General features: G+C 45.9%; 2 protein-coding genes across 9 annotated transcripts in view; one reads left to right on the forward strand and one right to left on the reverse strand.

Moving 5' to 3' along the window:
* Positions 1-18,177, reverse strand: part of PGAP2 (post-GPI attachment to proteins 2) — a 22,355-nt gene extending 4,178 nt beyond the window's left edge. For 2 of the 5 annotated variants that reach the window (XM_012725377.1, XM_004683157.2), the window contains exons 1-4: positions 18,098-18,177; positions 9,530-9,550; positions 9,138-9,239; positions 6,475-6,649 (exon numbers count right to left, since the gene is read on the reverse strand). In XM_012725377.1, the coding sequence (XP_012580831.1) occupies positions 6,475-6,639 (165 nt within the window). In that variant the 5' untranslated portion in view covers positions 6,640-6,649; positions 9,138-9,239; positions 9,530-9,550; positions 18,098-18,177. Of the gene's footprint in view, positions 1-1,598; positions 1,800-6,474; positions 6,650-9,137; positions 9,240-9,529; positions 9,551-10,118; positions 10,149-18,097 lie in introns of those variants that run through there. The other 3 variants (XM_012725376.1, XM_012725374.1, XM_012725375.1) reach the window with 2 other exon arrangements.
* A 117-nt stretch (positions 18,178-18,294) lies between these two features.
* NUP98 (nucleoporin 98kDa) overlaps positions 18,295-20,117 on the forward strand; it is a 95,728-nt gene continuing 93,905 nt past the window's right edge. For 2 of the 4 annotated variants that reach the window (XM_012725526.1, XM_004683162.2), the window contains exon 1: positions 18,568-18,707. The gene's annotated coding sequence lies outside the window, so the exon portion shown is untranslated. Of the gene's footprint in view, positions 18,708-20,117 lie in introns of all 4 variants that reach the window. The other 2 variants (XM_004683160.2, XM_012725527.1) reach the window with 2 other exon arrangements.

Below are 20,117 nucleotides of genomic sequence, written 5' to 3' on the forward strand. Positions count from 1 at the left end.
ACACACACACACACACACACAGCCCAAGTACCCAAGTTACCACCAACTATGCAAGTAACAAGCAACAGGAGCTATTGGAGCCTAGGTATACAGCTCACCCCAAACCTCCCAATGAACCCAGAATTAAAATTACTGAGAATGGGAAACAGGGAATAAAGGGAAAGTTTCCCAAAAATTCTCTATCATAGCACCTCAGATTCATTCCTGTGGTCTCAGATGAAAGTTCCCCCAAATTATGGATTACTTTTATTTTTAACTACAGTTTCCTGTCCTTTGCCAACTTGACAAAAATTTCCATTCCTACTGGCTACTCTGCTCTGGACTCACTCCCTTCCTCCTCTTTATTCTCACATTCCTCTTCTCATAGGTCTGGTCCTCCCAATAGCATATCATTGCACTAACCTTCCAACTGAGTATCCATGCTTTTGTCTTCTACCTGTAGAGCTGTTCACTCACAAACCAGAACAGTCTTTTAAAGCCAGAACAGTCTTTTAAAATCTTTGTAAAGTAGGGCCTCCCTGATGATGCAGGGGTTAATGTCTCAGCACTATGAAACTATCAACAGCCACTGCAGCATGAGTTCTATCCCTGGCCAGGGAGCTAACTCACACATGGTACAGCAGACCTCTCCTGCCTTCCCCACTGCTCGCCTCAACAGTGTATCTCAGTCATTCTTCCTGTTCTACTCCATACTCTGTCTCTGATGAACCCTCTCACCCCCAGCATCTCTGGCCTATACCCAGTTCTTGTATGTATAAATAAATAAAAATAAATCTTAAAGAATGTACAAAAATGAATAATGATGTAAAAAAAAAAAATCATTGCAAAATTTCCCACAGCCCTCTGGATAAAAGCTCCTTCTTCACCCCCACAGCAATAATGTCCCTTCTTCAAGGAAGAAGTCTTCCCTAAAAGTCCAAGCCTGGTTAAGTGCTTCCTTTAGACCTGAGACCCCTTTTATGAAGATGGGACTCTCATCTCACTGTCGTGACTGTCTGTGTCTAGGAATGGCTCCTGTACAAATGCAATAAGGGCAAGTCCATGTTCCATTTTATGCCCCTGACCCTCAAAAGCCTAGCGGCCTGCTCACGGAAGCAGGAAGCCCATGTAGGTTGCTAGCTGGTAGAGTGTTGAATGGACATAAGTTGTGAAGACTGAAGCTGCCAGGGAGAAAAGGAATAAGATTTCAGGGAGGGGCTGGGGATCCTCTAAAGTCAGGCCCCAGTGTGAGCTAAAGTCACCTGTAACTCTGGTTCCTGGTCTCATTTTGTTTCCTCAGTCTTGGTTTCCTTTCCAGTCTGGTCTTTCTTCAGCTTCCTTTTCCTCTCCTCATCTCTCTCACCTATTCTCACTCCCTACCCATCCACTGCCCTAGCTTCTGCTTCTTTACACTCTCTATAATCCTTTTCTACTCTTGGAGGACCGTGATTTTATTTTCTCAGAGTCTCTCCCTGAAATTCTCCCCTAACACTTGTCTTGTCCCCCACCACTCATTTCTTCCTCTCTCTTCTCTGACCTGTCTTCTCTACTCTGATTCCACCCTATTTACCATCTCCTGACCTGGCCCTAGCACACATGCTGGAGAAGATTGCACTCACCCCACAATCAGTGGCCACCGTGTACTCAAAATGGAACAGCAAAGACCAGATGATGCAGAAGAAGAAGCCGAACACGGGAAAAGTGATGACCCACAAAATCATGGCTGTGAAGCGGAGTCGGAACACAGTCCCATCGGGTTCCAAGGACTGGGAGGCCGCAGAGAACATCCTGTAGGAAGTGGTGCCCAGGTAGGGCGAGGGACACACCTTGGGGCCTGGTGGGATACCTGGGCCTGATAAAGTAGAGTCTTTTCTAGAGCTGGCTCTCCAGGATTAAGGGTAGAGTCAGAGTGGAGAAAGCATAACAGAAAAAAGAAAACCATTGCAGAAGAGAAAAAAGTGGAGGGGGAAATGGGGCAGGAACAGGAAAGGGAGGCAGGATCAGCCCTTAGGGTGCCTCTTGATATCCTGGTCCTATTGGTCCACTTCTTGAAGAGTCTGGACAATAGAGATGTCCATGGCCTGGACATGGGTGCTCTGGACATAGGGCCTCACAATACTCAATGAATGGTCAGGAGAAGGGTCAGAGGTAAAAAAAATAATTGTTCTTCCCATTACACAGGAAGGGAAACAGAAGTCCAGAACTATGCCAAGATCTAATACTATGAATAAAACCTTTTACCACTCGACATCTTAAGACTCTAAGTCAAGGTTTCCTTCAGGCCAAGTAACATAAACAAAGGGCCTTTGGCTCATACTGGCCCTTGACCACTGAACCCTGTCTGACCACATTCCTGCTCTTCATCCAAGTTCAACTAGGAACAGTGGGAGTACCTCCAGAACCTATTCAATGGGGCCATAGGCTGCCAGGCATCTCGCCCCCAGGCTTAGAATGATCTAAGGCTTAGACCAGCAATATCTTGATACCAAGATACCTGGAGTTCGCAGAGCATAAACCCTCCATCTCTTTCCTCTCTTCTCTGGAAGAGGACAGCTTGAGTATGCTGTGCTGGGCAAAACCCAAAAAAGGAGACCCAAACCCAGGGAACGGAGCTTCTTCCCCTCCACTCTCCCTTTAGGGAAAGAATTCCTTCCTTCCACCCACAATGTCCTGACCATCATCACTGTTAAGCGATTCCCTTCTGGGGAATAGGCAGAGATGTCTCTATATTAAAGGACCAAATCTCCCCATGGGACTCATGCCTCCTTCCATTAAGGGCACCCCAGTTCACTAGCCTAGTCAGCATCAGAATAGGGAAAGGAGGGATACAGTTGGAGGGATACAGTGAGCAATACTCACACTGGGTTCTGAAGGATCCGATGCTTGGGCTGAGGGCTCTAGCCAGACTGAGACTGTTCTAGAACAGTCCTACCCCCAGCTCTCCAGGGCCTGCCTTCCCGCCCACAGAGCCCAGATGTCCACGCCTGCCCAGGCACACAATCTTCCAAGAATGGACAAGGCTGTCATAAATCTCAGAACACTCTGCAAAGGTATAAAATGATATAGTGGCAGAGGTCAGTCCGTAGCTGCTTCCTTGCCAGGAATGGGGGAAGGGACCTTTTGCAGCATTGTGTCCAGGTTACAGACAGATGTCTCGAGAAGGGGAGGGGTAAAAACAGAATAGAATTTGGCCCCTTTTTGTTGGAGCAGCACTGCGTATGTTTGTTGAGAGCCAGCTGATCTTCTGACAGTGGACTCAGGATCCAAAAAAGACCTATAAGGGTCTGAATATGAAATATTAGTGTCCAGCTGTACAGGAATATCAATAGTTAATGACAGCTCAGATAGCATTATCAGAGGTCTAACAGGTAAGAATGCAATAGCCCTGCTTTTGCCTGTACTGCCCAGGCCATATGAAGTCTTGAGCCCAGCTCTGGGCCTAGCATCGAGAGAAAATGACCAACTGTCCTTAGAGGGTTGCCTGAGGAACTAGAGCTATACTGCCTGAGAGGAGCAGGACCCCCTTCCATTACTGCCTTCCCTTTTTGGCAGTAATGGGAAGCTGGCTTAAAGCTAGGAAGAAAAAGACTCCCAAATAGAGTCAGACCAAGGAGAGATTCACCAGAAAGCAAGTGAATGCTCAGTCTAGGGATTTACTAATTGTTAGTTACTAAGCCTCATTGGAATAAGCTGCCAGGGGAGGAAGGAAGTTCCCCATCACAAGCAGAAGCAAAGTGATCTAATTAGAGATCTGTTGGACTAGTTTACTTGTTTTATTCCTAGGATGAGTTGTTATTGGGACTCTATGGGTGACAAATTCAGAGGGTATATGAAAATTCCCAGGGGGATCCAACATGGTAGTCCCAGAGAGTGGGGACAAAATATCCCTAGGGTAACTAGGCATAGTCCTGCTCCAGAGGGACCAAATACCCTTCAACTGCCTATGCCTTAGCTCCTAACTAGGATGCCAAGATTGGAGAAAGTGTATGTCAGTTAAGTTATTAATCCCATGGCAGAGCAAACAGCCTGCTCTGTTTAACCTCACATGCCATGTAAATATTATAATTAGAACTAAAGAAAAAACATCAAATATTGTAATTTTCTATAAGGGCTACAATTGGACTATACCCTGCCTTCCTTTTTCCCAGGGCACTGGGCTGTAAGAGTCCTATCCCCACAAATACTTTTTGATTTAGATGCCATACCCACCTTCAGAGAGCTCCCCCTCTGGTGAGGAAGACAAATGTAAATATGATGCCATAGAATGGAGTGAGAGAGAACACAGGGAAGTGTGGGTGCCTAGAGAAGGGAGTGATGAAGTCTAGCCCATCGAGACTAAGGAAGGCTTTTCAGAGCAGCTGGGTTTTGAAGTATAAAGAGGAGCTGGCCTAAGTAATAGAAACAATTGATGCATTTTCTAAAGTTAGAAGGTCATAAAGGCTGTTGACTGACCCTTTCTGATCCTCCACTCAAGAGATCCCCTTGTCTTCCAGTACTGTTCTTTCTGAATGTTCCCAGCTTTGGGTCTCAGCAGAATGGCTACCCATAGCTCAAGGCTCATGACAAATCAAGAAGAAGGAAAAATTCAAGTTACATGAGTAGAAGAAGTGGGCCCCCTCCCCCAGGCCCCAAGGAAACTGGGGCCATTTCCGCAAAGCAGATACTCTTCAGAAGAAAATGGAAAACTCAGTGACTGGGGGCTTCAGAGCTTTCTCTGAGTTTAGTGCAAGGTGCACACCCAGGTCTGCTTCCTTTTTGCTTAAAGCTGCTCCTTACCCCTCCCCCCACTTTTGCTCTTTATTTGTCACATTCCCCAAACCCCTTCTTGTCCTTCATATAGTGTAGGACTAGCTCTACATTCCCCAAACCCCTTCTTGTCCTTCATATAGTGTAGGACTAGCTCTACACTAGCCCTGAGGAGGACAGGAATTAATAATCCCATTTTATACATGTGGAAACAGAAGCTCAGACTCTGTGTCTCAGGCAACAGACAGTGTAGGTAGATGAACTAGGAGTGTATCATAATTGAACATAGGTCTCTTCACATCTACTCTAATATCTAGAGAAAGAACTCTCATATCTTCATTCCTGGTCCAGCAGCCTGTCTTCCTGTCCAGATGGTACATGGTCACCTACAGAAACCTCAGAGGGCGGGGCCCTCCCTGGTGGCGCAACAGGTTAAAAGCACAGCACTATGAAGCTGTCCAAAGCCACTGCAGCACAACTTTGATCCCTGGCCAAAGAGGTGACCACATGGCTCAGCAGACCTCTCCTGTCTTGCCCACTGCTCCCCTCAGCAGTATATTTCGGTCAATCTGCTTGTTCTGCTCCCCACTCTGTCTCTGATGAATCCTCTCATCCCCTTCACCTCTGACCTCTTCCCCAGTTCTTATATGCATAAATAAATAAATTTAAAAAAAAAGAACCTCAGAGGGCATAGCACCTACCCTACAACAGGTACCCACTCAGACAGGTCATAGTTACAATCTCTCACACATATATACCATACTCAAAGCCATCTAGTACAGTCATGTCCCTCATGTATAATTACACATAAACAAACAAAACCACATGCCTACAGAGACAGACACAAGCTCAATGCTACCTTAAGAGCAAAATGTCCTTGAATCCAGTGCTCTTCCATATCCCAGAAAACTCTGGAACTCCTGAGTATGCCCACTGTGAAGTAAAGACTGGATTCTGGGTTCAGGTTCTACTCAATATCAGACACCCAGGCTCCCAATAACATCCATGGAAAGTGGAGGGAGACTCATTCTACTCAATTTGTAGGCATCCCCCTAGCAGCCCAGTATGTTTCATGCATCTTGCTTGAAAGATGACTAACCCTGTAATAATAGAATCCATAGGATTCTATATAGGATTATAATAGGATCCATAGTGGATTCAATTGAGGGCCTTGGGGACAGGAGTTAAAGTCTCAGCACTATGAAACTATCACCAGCCACTGTGGCATGAGTTCGGTTCCCAGCCAGGGAGCTAACCTACATGGTGCAGCAGATCTCTCCTGTCTCACCCACTGTTCCCCTCAACAGTGTATTTCAGGAGATCTGCCTGTTCTGCTCCCTGGGGACTCTAACTCTGGTGAATACTCTCACTCCCCACACCTCTGGCCTATACCCTAGTTTTTGTATGCATAAAGGGGTTAAAGTGCAGCGCTATGTGGCAGCTGTCCACAGCCACTACAGCATGAGTTCAATCCCCAGCCATGGAGCTGACCCACATGACATGGCAGACCTCTCCTGACCCACCCACTCCTTCCCTCAGCAGTGTATTTTGGTACATCTGCCTGTTCTGCTCCCCACTACCTCTTGTGAAGTACCTTTCATCCCCACCAACCTATAACATGTACCCAAGTTCTTGTATGCACGAATAAAAGCTTTCTAAAACATTTTTTAAATAAAAATAAATCTTAAAAAAAAAGAAAAGGATTCAATTGAGCCTAAATATGAGGTATCAGTACCCCCCAAGCCCTACCTCACAGTGTGTGGCTGTAGTCTCCTTGAAGTGAAAGAGCAGGGACCAGAGGATGCAGAAGAGGAAGGCGACAAGTGGACAGCAGACAGTGACTAGGGCCACCATGGTGAAGCGGAGCCGGACCAGGGTCCCATCCCTGTCCAGCGGCAGTGGGACCTGGTACATCTTGTCAGACCTGGGGATGGAGTGGGATACTGTCAGGGTCCAAGGCAACAAGGCAGGGACTCAATGGTAAAGCTAGCCCTGTGCTCAGTATAAGCTTAGCTGTGCTAGGGGTGGAGTCTGAAAAGGAAGCCACTGAGCCTCCAAGCTTGGACAGCACTTGCCCTGCGTGAAGACTGACTCCAAATCCCATGAGAACATCCACTCTCTTTCAGAGGAAAGGTAATGAACCAAATCTGTGCTAAGATGAAGTCTGAACAGGTGGGGATTCTTTCTCTTCACCCCAGACTTGGCTTGACAGACCTAGGACTTAGAAGCTAGTTTAACTTGTCTCTCTTGTTTGAGGAACCAATCTTAAAACCTCCTGGTAGGTAGAACTGGCCTTTCTCCTCCCCAACCCTGCATCCCCAGGCTTTAGTGTCTTCTGGCAGCTCTGTTTTACCCACCAACCCAAACCTTTCTGCACCATTACGTCCCTTCCCCAGTTCTATGTGCAGTGTATGACTGCGCCACGTTCTACAGCAACATGGACTCACTCCATGAACAAAAGAACATAGGCCCTTGCTTGTCTCTGCCTGCTGCCTCACGTGTTCTGAGAGTGAAAGGCTTTGCAAAATCAGGTTTGGCATTAGCTTGGGTTTACTGGAGACAAGTTTCTGGAAGCCTCCAGTGTCCAGGGCCTACCCACCCCCTTCCAGAGATGGGGTGTGAGCTCTTGAGAGCTGTGCCTACCGGCTTAGGTGAGAGTATCTGAGGCTAGGAGCCATAACAGCCGAGTGTACCCTAGTAATCCTATCTTGGTGCTTCCTCAGGGTACAGGAAGCTGAGGTCAAAAAGGAGCACCTGCTCAGGGTCACTCAGAAAATAAAGCGAAGAGCTGGCAACCGGAACTGTGAAGTCCACTGGGTTACAAACTGCAAGTCTGGCTTTGTAGACCTCCCTCCTCTCTGGACCAAACCTCTGGGCATAAAAAATCAGATTAGGACAGGAGGGAGAAGGGGTGTTTGTCTTTAAAAGGAATAAAAGTAAAGGCCAAATCCCATATAGATCTGTAAATCCTCTCCCCATTGTAATGACAGAAAAACCAAGAGCAGAGAAAGGCCCTTTCACAAAGCCATATGCTGAGTCTGAAAGAAAATTATTCTCGGAATCTTGGCTTCTTGTTGCCAAACCAGGGCTGCTTCCAGATACATTAAAAACCCGCCCTTCTGGATTCCAGGGCCTGGTCAGATCCAGTCCCAGCTCCTGGCCCAGCCCGCAGGACTCTTCCTTTAGCCCCACCCTCAGAATCCCAACCTCAGTGAAGCTGGCTCCTGATATTCCAAAACATTCTAGGAAGACTCTGCCTTTTCACCTATTGTCTTCACCCACCTCTCTGCCAGGCTGATCAGCTGGCTTGCCCCAATTGCTCAAGCTCATTTCTCTCTCTGGATTCAGGAGTCTCCCAAAGGAGTTGGAAGTGGCTCTGGTGAACTTCCCAAATCAAATATTACTTGGATCATCCCCAAATGGACCAAGTCCGTCAAGGCCCTAGCAGGCGAACACCTTCCCTGGCCAGTCCAACCCCAGATCTGAGGTTGTAGCTGTACTAGTCCTCTCTTCTAACATCCCTTCTTGAAACTAGGAAATTCAGATCTCTCAAGAACCAATGGGATGGGGGGGAGGCGGTAGTAAGGACAATAGAGGGAGTCTGTTCCATCAGCCAGAGGTAGTCTGGCCTCAGCTTTAGCTGTGTGACCTTGGGCAAGCCACCTAACCACCCTCGCTTGTTTCCACAGTTGTGCAACATGGAGATCATGTGCTTTAGTTCCTAATAAAGTCATTCTAATTTGGTCATTCAGCTCCTCCAGGTCTCAGGACAGGAAGCTCACTCCTAAAGGGCATCTGCTGAGCTCCTGACAGTTCTAACTTCCTCACAGATACCACTTGGCTGAGGACTGCTTTCTTAGGAGTACCCTCTACCTTTTCTCCAAAAGCCCCTACAGTTCTCAATCTCCACACTTGCTGGTTGCCTGCTGAATATCAAGCACTCTAGGTACCACTTGATATACATTGTTTCTGTTAATCCTTCTGTTAATCCTGTAATTCTAAGAGATCAACATTTTAGGTATATTTCCATTTTACAGAAGACGAAACAGATTCAGTGAGGTTAAAAACACTTGCTCAGGGTCACAAGGCTAATAACTGGCAGAGTTGGGATTTGAAAATAATCTATGGGGTTTTTAGCCCCACCCCCCTTCAACATCTCCATTCTGCATGCCTAAGGAAGAATCCTAACCAGGAGTCCGGCCCTGTGAAGTGAAGGGGGGCACTCAACGCCAGCATGCCCAGCTGGGGGGCGGAGAGACAAGGAGTCAGCTGCCGTGTTCTGTAACTAGCAATTCCTGGCAGGCACCAGGCCCCCAGTGCTTGGGGCCAGCCCAGCGGAAGCCAGACCGCGTGGCTGAGCTCCCCCAAGTGGAGCTGCCCAGGCAGTCCCACACACCCATCCCCATACTCACCCAGACTGTGGCAGTGCCGAGGCCGTACCAGCTCAGGCCAGCTGCTTGGTGGACCCCCGGGTAGTCCAGGCTGGGTCTAGGGGCGAGTAACCGGGGGCGGGTCTGAGGCGGAAGGGGGGGGGGGGAAGACCGGTAAGCTAGGGGCGGAACTTAGGAATGAATGCTTCCAGATCCTTTGCTGGCTCCTCCCCGTTTCTGCGGACCTGGATTCCACCCCCCCACCCCCACTCTCCAATCCCTTCATCTGGCACGCTCTCTTGCCATGCCTTTCCAGCACCTGGACCCCCACTCCTCTCCAGCCCTAGTCTGTCCCACTGATTCCAGCTGTGTAGGGGCAGCTGGAAGAACCCGACACCTGGATTTGACACGTTGAATAAGCCTTGTCACCTTACCTCTCAACTGTGTTCCATCACCTGTTGAAAGAACATGAACTTCATCAGGACCTCGAATTCTCTCATTCTTTCATATCCAGATTCCGCCTCCCCTTGTCCCCAACCCCCACTCTAGTCGAATTATCCACCATCATCCTTCGGAAACATTAAGGCTATTTTTGCTCAGCCTCGGCACCCCTTCCTCAAACTAGTCCCCAGAGCTGGTATCGGCACGTCAGCTAAGGGAAAAGCATGTTGGAGTCTGTGAGATCCAGTGAGCCCCCTCCTCCCAAACTCTGGCCCAGAGCGGTGCCTGCCTTTGGTCAGGAGAGGGCGCCATGTTCCCTCCGAGGTAATACGGAGAGAGGGACTCTCCCAACGCAATCCCAGGTCTCTAGTCACAATGTGAGGGTTGATCCCCAGAATCAGCCCCCAGAGTTCCCCAACAACCCTGAATGACCCACACAGAAACCTGAGGGGAGGTTCTTGGCTCCCCTTAGAGGACCATCTTGGGCCCTCCCTGGTGGCACAGTGAGTTAAAGTGCTGTACTATGAAGTTATCACAGCTGCTTCAGCATGGCTTCCATCCCTGGCAGGGGAGGTGACCCACCTGGCACAGCAGACCTCTCCTGTCTCACCCACTGCTCCCCTCAGCAGTGTGTTTCAGTTCATCTTCCTGTTATGCTCCTCACTGTGTCTCTGGTGAATCCTCTCACAACCCACTCCCCTTGCACCTCTGGCCTGTACTCCAATTCTGTACGAATAAATAAATACATCTTTTAAAAAAAAGACCATCATACACCCAAAGAGGAGGCTGAAGCCAGCTGAGTAATCCTGTAGACTCAATGTAGAGGTTATCCACATATTTTTCTCTTTTAATAGTAGGTAATATTATTACCAGAAATAATTAGCACATTTTTAACATACTCTGTTCAGATACTTTACTTTTTGTTATTCCATTTAATCCTCATAAAAACACTGAGATAGATACTACTGATATCCCCCATTATACCAAAGGAAAACAGAAAAAGTAAGTTACCTACACACACAGCAAATAAATGTCAGAAGCAGGATTGGGTTGGCACCTGAGGTCATTCCCTTAATCATTATATACTGTTAATCTCACAAGATGACTCTAGTGACCATTTTGCAGATGAAAACAGAGGTTGAAACTGGATTAACTTGCCAATACTCTTTCATGCATTCACTCTAGTTCATTTATTCAGCCTAGGTCTGCTCCTTGACAGGTTCTGGATTGGGTGTGGGCCACAGTGGTAGCCCTGGGGTCTAAGTAGGAAGGTATCCTATCCTAATTACTTTCATGGACTTCAAGTTCTCCCCTACTCCACCCTTTGTCCTTTGTCCAGGGAAAAGGAACAACAGTAATATTTAGCTAAAAGAGCCACTTCTGTTTAGTTTTGATAACTCAATTAGGTTTACTATCCTGGGCTTCCCTATTTGTCTAGATCCAATCCTCAGATGCCTGCTCCTTTTTCCTGTCTTGATTTCCTTGTCTGTTCCTTTGACCTTGAGGTTGGGTCCTTTTTCTTTTGCCTCTAGACCACCCCACTGCCTGGAACTTGAGATACTTTAATATTTCTTTTATTCTCTAGTTACCTAGGCAAATTGGGCAATTTACTATGCAGCCCCAACACCTCAGTTTCACCAGTAAAAAGGTTTTATAACTATCCATATCACAGAAGTGTGGTGAGAATTAAATGAGGTAAGGTAGATGTCAATTCCTTGGCATTTGAAAATACTGCAAATGATACTTATCATTTATTAGCACTAGTTGTCACTGAATCTATTTCCTCCGTTGACAGTCTGAACATCATCATGTATTTATGTGAGAAAAAGTGGAAGTGTGTTCTTACTATGTGTCAATGACTTCATGTATTCTATTTGATCCTCTTATAAAATGGTAGTTTGATGATAGCCATTTTACAAAGAAGTTGAAAAAGCATCTAAGCATCCAGTGTGTTATGCATTCAATAGGCTCTCAGTGTTTGCCAAACTGACATTTGTACAATATTCAAGTAACTGCTACCTGCTGCTGAAGCTTTCTAAGATATTTTGCTCTCCTGGTTGGTTTGTGTAGTACCTGGATATACCTCAAAGAAGCCTGTGCCTGAAAAAGTACCCCTAGTGTGTGTGTGTGTGTGCGTGTGTTTTCCAGTTTTAGCTTCAATCACTGCGCTAATCTGTCTACCCACACACAGCAGACACTCCAAACTGACCAGCATTTGTTTATAGGGACAGTCTGGTCCCCACTAGCATGGGAGCAGACAGTGGGGAGTAGAGGAGGGGAAATGAATGTGGGATGAAGTTATCAAAAAAAAGGCTTTTAGTAAGAGAGCTCCTTTACTGGCTACCTTGTTCACCTATCTCTTCATCACCCTCCCCATTACAGCCACATTGGTTCTTAAAAAATAGATCTGTTATGTCTCTACTTTTCTGCAAATTATCTAGTAATTTCCCATAATTTTTAGGAGCAATTCATTAGTATGGTATTAAACATCCTTCATAATTTGACCATCCTATACTCCAGTAATTACATATTTTACATTCTAGCTATACTCATCTCTTTCACGAAGTTTTACTGCACTTCCTTGTTATCTCCCCATAGAGCCCGTGACCTGCTTACCTTCCCATTCCATAAGCAGCGTTAGAAGACCCTGTACCAATGAACAGCTATAGACCAGGAACATTTTATGGGGGTGGAGTGTGGAATGGGATCAAAAACAGTGGGGGGAGGGAAATGCACTGGACTATGGTGATGGCACAGGGTGATTTGGTGATCGGAAGCCCACAGGGAGTACAATTAAGATGAAAAAATGCACAAAATGATGTAAAAATAAACTGTTATATATAAAAAAAGAAGTCCCTGTACCTTTACCAGGACTGACCACATGCAGTGAATTAACTGGTTGCCTGCCATTTCCCTCCAGCTTCCTGGAAGCTGATTTAAGGATGGAATCTATTTATTTCTGAATATCTCATCTTAGCTCATCTGGGCACAGCAGGAGCCCAGAAAGTATATTTTGTATTTAGTTGATCAGGGTTCTGAAGAATTTAGACATCAATCCAGAAGACTTAGGAACTCCAAGAAAGGTCTCTGAGAAAGGCTGCTGGGGTGGGGAGTAGGTAGAGGCAGGGTCCTAGATGGTGCCAAGGCTTCAGCTTCAGGCCAAACTCTATCCCTGCCTCCTGCACAGCCTCAGCAAAGTCTTCCTGGGTTGAGGAGGAGTTGTTTATTGTTTTTCCCAGAGATCTTTTTCATGGTTGAGATATCCTACCATATGGCTTTAAATTACCCACACAATGCTCACCCATCTTGCTAACCCCATTCTGCCTCAAATAGTAATTAAAATGTCATTGTTCAGGGCCCTTCCTGGTGGCACAGCACTGAGAAACTGAAGCCACTTCAGCATGAGTTCAATCCCTGCCCACCCCGGAGGTGACCCACATGGCTGGCAGACCTCTCCTGACATGGCTGGCAGACCTCTCCTGACCCGCCCGCTGCTCCCCTCAGCAGTGTATTTCGTCAGTGTGCCTATTCTGCTCCCTACTCTGTCTCTGGTGAATCCTCTCACCGCCCTTGAACCTCTGGCCTGTACCCCAGCTCTGTATGGATAAATAAATAAATCTTTTTTTTTTTTTAAGATTTATTTATTTATTCATACAGAACTGGGGTACAGGCCAGAGATGCGGAGGGTGAGAAGATTCACCAGGGACAGAGTGGGGAGCAGAACAGGCAGATCAACGAAGTACACTGCCGAGGGGAGCAGCGGGCGGGTCAGGAGAGGTCTGCCACGCCATGTGGTCACCTCTGGGGCAGGCGGGAATCGAACTCATGTGGAAGCGGCTTTAGATTCTCAGTGCAGTGCTTTAACCCGCTGCGCCACCAGGGAGGGCCAATAAATAAATCTTAAAAAAAAAAAAGTCATTGTTCAATAGACCTTTCTTTGGTGCCATTTGCATCCCCAGATACACTGAGTTCTTTCGTGCTCCCACATCTTTGTTCTTTCTGTTCATCTGTACTGAAACATTTCTTTATCTCTCTCTGTCCTTCCTAGAAAGGGCTAGTATGGTTAACATGATACTTTGCTAAGTTAGGAATGTATATGGTAATTCTGAGGGTAAAGTACTAACATAACAGAAAGGAGAATTTAATTTCTAAACTGGCACATGAGGAAAAAAATTAAATACAGTAGTCCCCTCTTATCTGTGGTAATGCTTTCCATGACTTAAGTTATTCAGTTTGAAAGTATCATGCTCAAAAGATACATATTTTCTTAAATATTTATTTTTATTTATTTATGAATACAAGAAGCGGGGTGTAGGCCACAGGTGTGGGGGTGTTAGTTTTCTCTAGAGACAGAATGGGGAACAGAACAGGTGGGTCTCCTGAAATACACTGCTGAGGGGAGCAGCAGTGAGACAGGAGTGGTCTGCTATGGTCTGCTATGCCCAATGTGGGTTAGTTTGCTCCCTAGCCAGTGTCAGAACTCATGTTGCAGTGGCTGGTGAGAGCTTGATAGCACTGAGACTTTAACCCCTACACCAGCAGGGAGGCCCTAGAAGATATTTTGAAGGAGAGGCACATTCACTTACCTTTCACTACAGTATGTTCTTGTGATTGTTGTCTTTTTTATTATTGCTGTTAATTTCTTATTGTACCAGAGTTTGTAAATTAAATTTTGCAATAGACAAATAGTATATAAAAGGTCTGTTACTACCTGCTATTTCAAGCATCCACTTGTGAGCCTTAGAACATATTCCAGTGAATAAGTGGGGGAATACTGTAATCCAAAAGAACACAAGAAAGATCTGAATGACCAATAAGCATATGAAAAAATAGTCAACATCTTTAGTCTATAGGTGTGTATGAAAATCATAACAAGATTATAAAGTGGCCACTTTATAGCCACTATGATAAGTATATATAAAAAAACAAGAAAAGGAAACATTGTTGGCAAGGATGTGGACAGACTGAAACTCTCATATATGGTGGGAATGTAAAATGGTACAGTCACTTTGTAAGAAAGTTTGGCCTTTCCTCAAAAAGTTAAACATAGAGCTACCATATGATCTTGCAAGTCAACTCCTAGGTATAAACATAAGAGAAAAGAAAAGCTATGTCCAAAAAAAAAAAAAATTTGTACAGAAGTATTCACTGTAGCATTATTCATAACAGCCACAAGGTGGAAACAATGCAAATGTCATGCACTTGAATGTATGTACAAAATATGGTATACACATACAGTGCAACTATTATTTGACCACTAAAAGGACTGACGTACTTTCATATGGCATAACATGGATAAACCTTGAAAACATTATGCTTAATGAAAGAAGTCAGATATAAGGGCCACATTATTATCGTGTGATTCCATTTATATGATATATCAGGAAAGGCAAATCCATTGAGATAGAAAGTAAACTTGCCAAGGGCTGAGGAAAAGGTGGTGGTGATTGCTGATGAGTCAAAGGTTTCTTTTGGGGTTATAAAAATGTTCTGGAATTAGATAGTGGTGGTGACTGCACAACCTTGTGAATATACTAAAAACCACTAACTAGTACACTTCAATGAGTGAATGTTATATCATGTGAATTAATACTCAATGTAAAAATCTGGTAAAGAACTGTAAGTGGAAGCTCTCAATAAACAGAATATATTACAAAAATGGAAAGAAAAAAGAAACAGAAGAGGTGGGACAAAGAATATACACTGTTTAATAAAATCTTGACTATACTGGTGGACTCATAAAATGCAGTGGGCTAAATATCATAGTTAAAAGTCAAAGATAGGGCCTCTCTGGCAGTGCAAGGGGTTAAAGAACAATACTATGAAGGTATCTGCTGACATTGCAACAGTTGGATCCCTGACCAGGAAGCTGACCCACATGGTGTGGCAGGCCTTTCTTGTCTCATCCACTGCTCCCCTCAGTAGTGTATTTCAATCAATACCTGTTTTGCTCCCCACTCTGTCTCTGATAAATCCTCTTAGCCCCTGCACCTCCAGCCTACACCCCAGTTCTTATATATATAAATAAGTAAATCTTGAAAAAAAGTCAAAGATGTTCACAGAATATTTATAAATACCTAATTGCATGCTCTTTATAAATGTCATATATTCTCATCAAGTGATAGGAAATGAGGTAGGGAATTAATATTTACTGAGTACTTACTAGGCAAAATATGAGATGAGCCCAGTTGTTTGCATATTCATTCTTTTTGTCCTTCATAGCAACTTTAAAAAATAGAGGAGTTACTGTGTCCATTTTACAGACAATGAAACTGGAGCACAGAACAGTTAAACAGTTTGTGTATGGTACAAAAAAAAAAAAAAAAAGAGAGAGAGATGTGGGACTTAAATCTAGTTTGGTTTGACTCTGTTGTTCTTCCAATGCACCATGTAAATAATCTAAAGCATGACTTCCCTGGTGGCCTAGAGCTTAAGTCTCAGCACTGTCTCCTCTATGGCCTGAGTTTGATCCTGGCAAGGGAGCTGACTTACATGGTGCAGTAAACCTCTCCTGCTTCACCCACTGCCCTTAGCAGTGTATTTCAGTAGATCTACTTGTTCTGCTCCCCACTCTGTCTCTGTTGAATCCTCTCACCTCCCACTCCTCTGGCCTATACCCCTATTACCCATGCCAAAAAAAACCCTTTTTTTAAAAAAATCTGGAACCATAATTCCAGAAGGAAATATTTGGCCCTTGAGTGATTTTATAGACCTTTTAGATCTGTGTCTCCCCTGAGCACCAGTCTTGAGTTTTTAGTGGCAGCTCTCAGGGCTAAGTCCAACTTTCCTTTTTTATATCTCTCATAGTAGGTACAGAATATGAGTTATGGGCATCTCTGAGCTCCGGTGCCCAGGATGGGGGTGGCTCAAAAAGCTTTTGTAAACATGCATCAAACCTTTCTCTAACTGGGAAGAAGGAAGATGAGAATAATTATAAGGGGTGTTAAGATAATTAGGAAAATACATGGTCCCAGGAAGTCTTAGCCCATAACGCAGCTCTCCATAGGCGAAGTCCCTAGAAATGATGAGCTTATGAGCCACATGTCTACAAGAGTGCCTAATGAAGAAGTCCTTCTACGAAGAAATCAACATGGTTACAGGAAATTCCTCCTTGGAGCATTCCTCATCTACTATCTTCCCTTCCATTCTCCCTACAAGTACATAGTATTTAAGGCTCCCAGTTCATGCATATCTGGCAATACTTTGGGACAAATATACTCACTTAAGACATGCCTTAGAATATTTAGAATGTGAATACCTTAAGGTTTAAAAGAATACAAATAATACAAATAATACCTATCATTTTTGAGTGTTTATTGTGCAGCAGGTACCATGCTAAGTGCTTTCATGTATTATCTAAGTCTGACAACAAACCTGTGAAGCAAGGATACTTGTTATGCCCATTTTACAGACAAGGAAACTGAGGTTTAGAGGGATTAAAAATTTTACCTATTTTTCACAGTTAATAGGTGGTTAGGCTGGGATTTAAACCCAGGATTCTAGGAATCAAAACTCCTATACTACTACTATTCTACTTAACATAATCCACATGCATTAAACATTGAACATTGAGGGGCATGAGATTAAGTAGAGGAGAGGCTTAAACATATTTGGGTTGGAGGACAGGAGGGTGAGAAATCAAAAGTTGAGGAAGGCAGTGAGGAAGCTACTGTTAACTGTTCAGGCAGAACTAATTTTCTGATACAGACCAAAAGCAAGGGAGGATAGAGGGAAAGAAGGGATGTTTAAAAGTAGAAGCTGGGACCCTCCCTGGTGGCACCATAGGTTAAAGCACAGCACCACAAGGCTATTTGAGGCCAATGCAGCACAGGTTCTATCTTCTACAGGGAGCTGACTCACATGGTGCAGCAGACCTCTCCTGACCTGCCCACTGCTCCCCTCAGCAGTATTTCAGTACATCTGCCTGTTCTATTCCCTCAGAGAGAATCCTCTCTGAGGAATCCTCTGACTGCCCCTGCACCTCTGGCCTGTATCCCAGTTCTGTGTGCATAAATAAATAAATCTTTATAAATGTAGGAGCTGGGGGAAAGTTACTGGAGTCAGATGTTTAAACTACTTGGCTACCCATGCATACATATTTTTCTTCTTTCCAGCATCTATTGAATACCCATAATGGTTTCTCCTATCATTTCATCTTTATAACCACTCCACTTTTTGACAAAGTAATCAAGTATAGGTCCTTGCCAACACTAAAAATCCACTGGAATTTAAATCCACCTTCTTTTTAGGCAGGTCCCATTTGTTTCAAGATTCTCATGTGTACCATGCCCTACGATGGACCATTCTCTTAGGCGATCTCTCAAGCTCATAACATGTAGTCTGGGGATTTAGGGTGAGAAAGGGAGTGCTGGGTGGGCAGAGGTCAAGTGAGAAGAAGTGCAGGTTTTAGGGCCTCGGCGCAAATGGGGTAAGGCACACAGACATCCCAGCAGAGCCCTACGGCTCCGCAGGACGTCTAGCCAGGAAGTCGCGAGCAGACGACAGGGAAACGTTCCCATCACCGCCCGCGGACTAGGACAAGAAAAGGGTAGAATAGTTACCATGCCATCCTGGAGCCTCCCCTCTGATTGGCCCGAGCTTCAGCAGCCCGAGTCTCTGCGCTCCAAGGAAGGGGGCGGAGCCTCCCCCATAGCGTCACCGCTCTCCTCCTACACCCCGCCCCAAAGTAGCACCCAAAACAGCCACTCACCAGCCCAGTTCGAGGGGCGCTGTGTGACGTCACGACCCTCTCCCAGCCAACCGCGGGCGGTGAGAGGCGGGACTCCATGGCCCTCCCGAAACCCCTCCCCTTTCCTTCCCCTAACTCTTTCTGTCCCTCCTCTTCCCCTTCGCCCCTCTCTCCCGGGGACCGCCCTCACGTTCGGTTTCAAAAGACCCTTTGCCCAATGAATAACAGGATGGCCCTAGAGTGGCGGCGTCATCTGCCAATGCTCAGACAGTGAGGGAGGAGCGGCCGTAGCGAGCCTCTGACGGTGGGTGGCGTGTGACGCAGTCGGGCCCTCTGCGCGTTGCGCCCGAAGCGGCGGTCGGTATCCGTGGTGGTGGCGGCGGTGACGGTTTCGTGGCGGCCGCGCGCTGCTCGCTGGGCGGCGGGTGGCTGTCGGGCCTAGGCCCTCTCGCCTGACACGTCCCCTCCCCCACCGCACCGTGGTAAGTAGTGAGCCGAGGCGGTTGCGGCCCGGGACCGGCAGGCCCCTCCTCCCCTCAGGGCGGGCTGCTGCGCGGGGCGTCCCAGGCCCTCTCCGCGCCGAAGTCTCGCGCCCCGGCGCGCACCTTGTGCTTTGAGGGGCGGGGGCGGGGCTCACGACCCTAAAGCCGGGAGGCCGGGCATTCTGCGGACGGTGGGAGGGAATCGATTTCCGTGGGTTTTCAGCTCCGGGTCTCCTGTTGCAGGGTTTGCTTAGGGAGCGTCCATCCTACTGGCAGGACTCATTCATTTACCGCACGGTGTCTTGGTGTCCGGCGTGGGCCTCCCTTTGCGAGGGCAGCGCCTCAGGATTCTGTAGACGGTCTCCTCAGCACTTTGTTGATACTTGGTATGGGTGGAGCGTTATTTGCCTCGACTTCTCCACTGATAAAATTTGCAGCCCGAGGGGTAGGGTGGGTGGGTGGGTCGGGAGATGTTTTGCTTTTTTAAAGTCGCCTGAGGAGTAAAAAGTTCTGTTTTCCCACCTGTTACATGTAAAGCTAGATGAGAAGAATGGGGATTTTGGATTTCCATAAAGATTTTAGAAATTAAAGCCTGGGTCATCCTCTAAATTTTCTGCATGGAGAAACCGAGTCCCAGAGAAGGGATAGAATTAGCCAACGCCATCGCTGACTTAGCCTATACAATTTTCTATTACACCACCTTCCCGGGATATTCAGCCTCCCATTATTGAGAAATTCCCCTTTTGTGGGGACTTTTGTTAGTTATGTTACAAGGTAACTTTGCAGAGTTTCTTTAGGACATCCTTTCCCCTTAACAGTTAGAGAGGACTTAGCCTTTAGCAGTGTTTCCGATTTAGTTTCCACCAGCTCTGCTTATGGTAAGGCAGAAGCTTCTTTAGTGGCACCTTCTTAGAGCCTCACAGCTAAACTTAAAAGTTGGTTAAAGGATGTAGGTTCAGTTATTTACTGAAAGTGAATCGATAAAACTACTAGTCATTGGCTAGTTTAATGTTCCTAAATTTTCATTTGTGTCTCTCTTTTCATTTGTGTCTAACTCTCTTTTCTGAGTTCAGTTGGTGAACCACAACAGTAATAGGATAGAAAGCAGGAATACTGTGTAGACTCAGAAAGGTAGGCAGGAGTCAATTCATCGTTCTTGCATCATGGAAATATGTCTTCTCTTTGGTAGAGATTTCAGAGTTTTGTAGGTACAACAAGCTGAGAAAATCAAACTATTTTAGTAGAAGAAACTGAAAGAAGGGCCTTCCCTGGTGGCACATTGGGTTAAAAACATGCTATCCACAGCTACTGCAGCAAGAGTTCCATCCCCAGTCAAGGAGCTGACCCATATGGCATGACAGACCTCTTTTTGTTTCACTAGCTGCTCCCCTCAGCAGTGTATTTCATATA

The sequence above is a fragment of the Condylura cristata genome, unplaced genomic scaffold (genome assembly GCF_000260355.1).
Source record: "Condylura cristata isolate star-nosed mole 26May11 unplaced genomic scaffold, ConCri1.0 scaffold00015, whole genome shotgun sequence".
In the NCBI taxonomy this organism is placed as follows: Eukaryota; Metazoa; Chordata; class Mammalia; order Eulipotyphla; family Talpidae; genus Condylura; species Condylura cristata.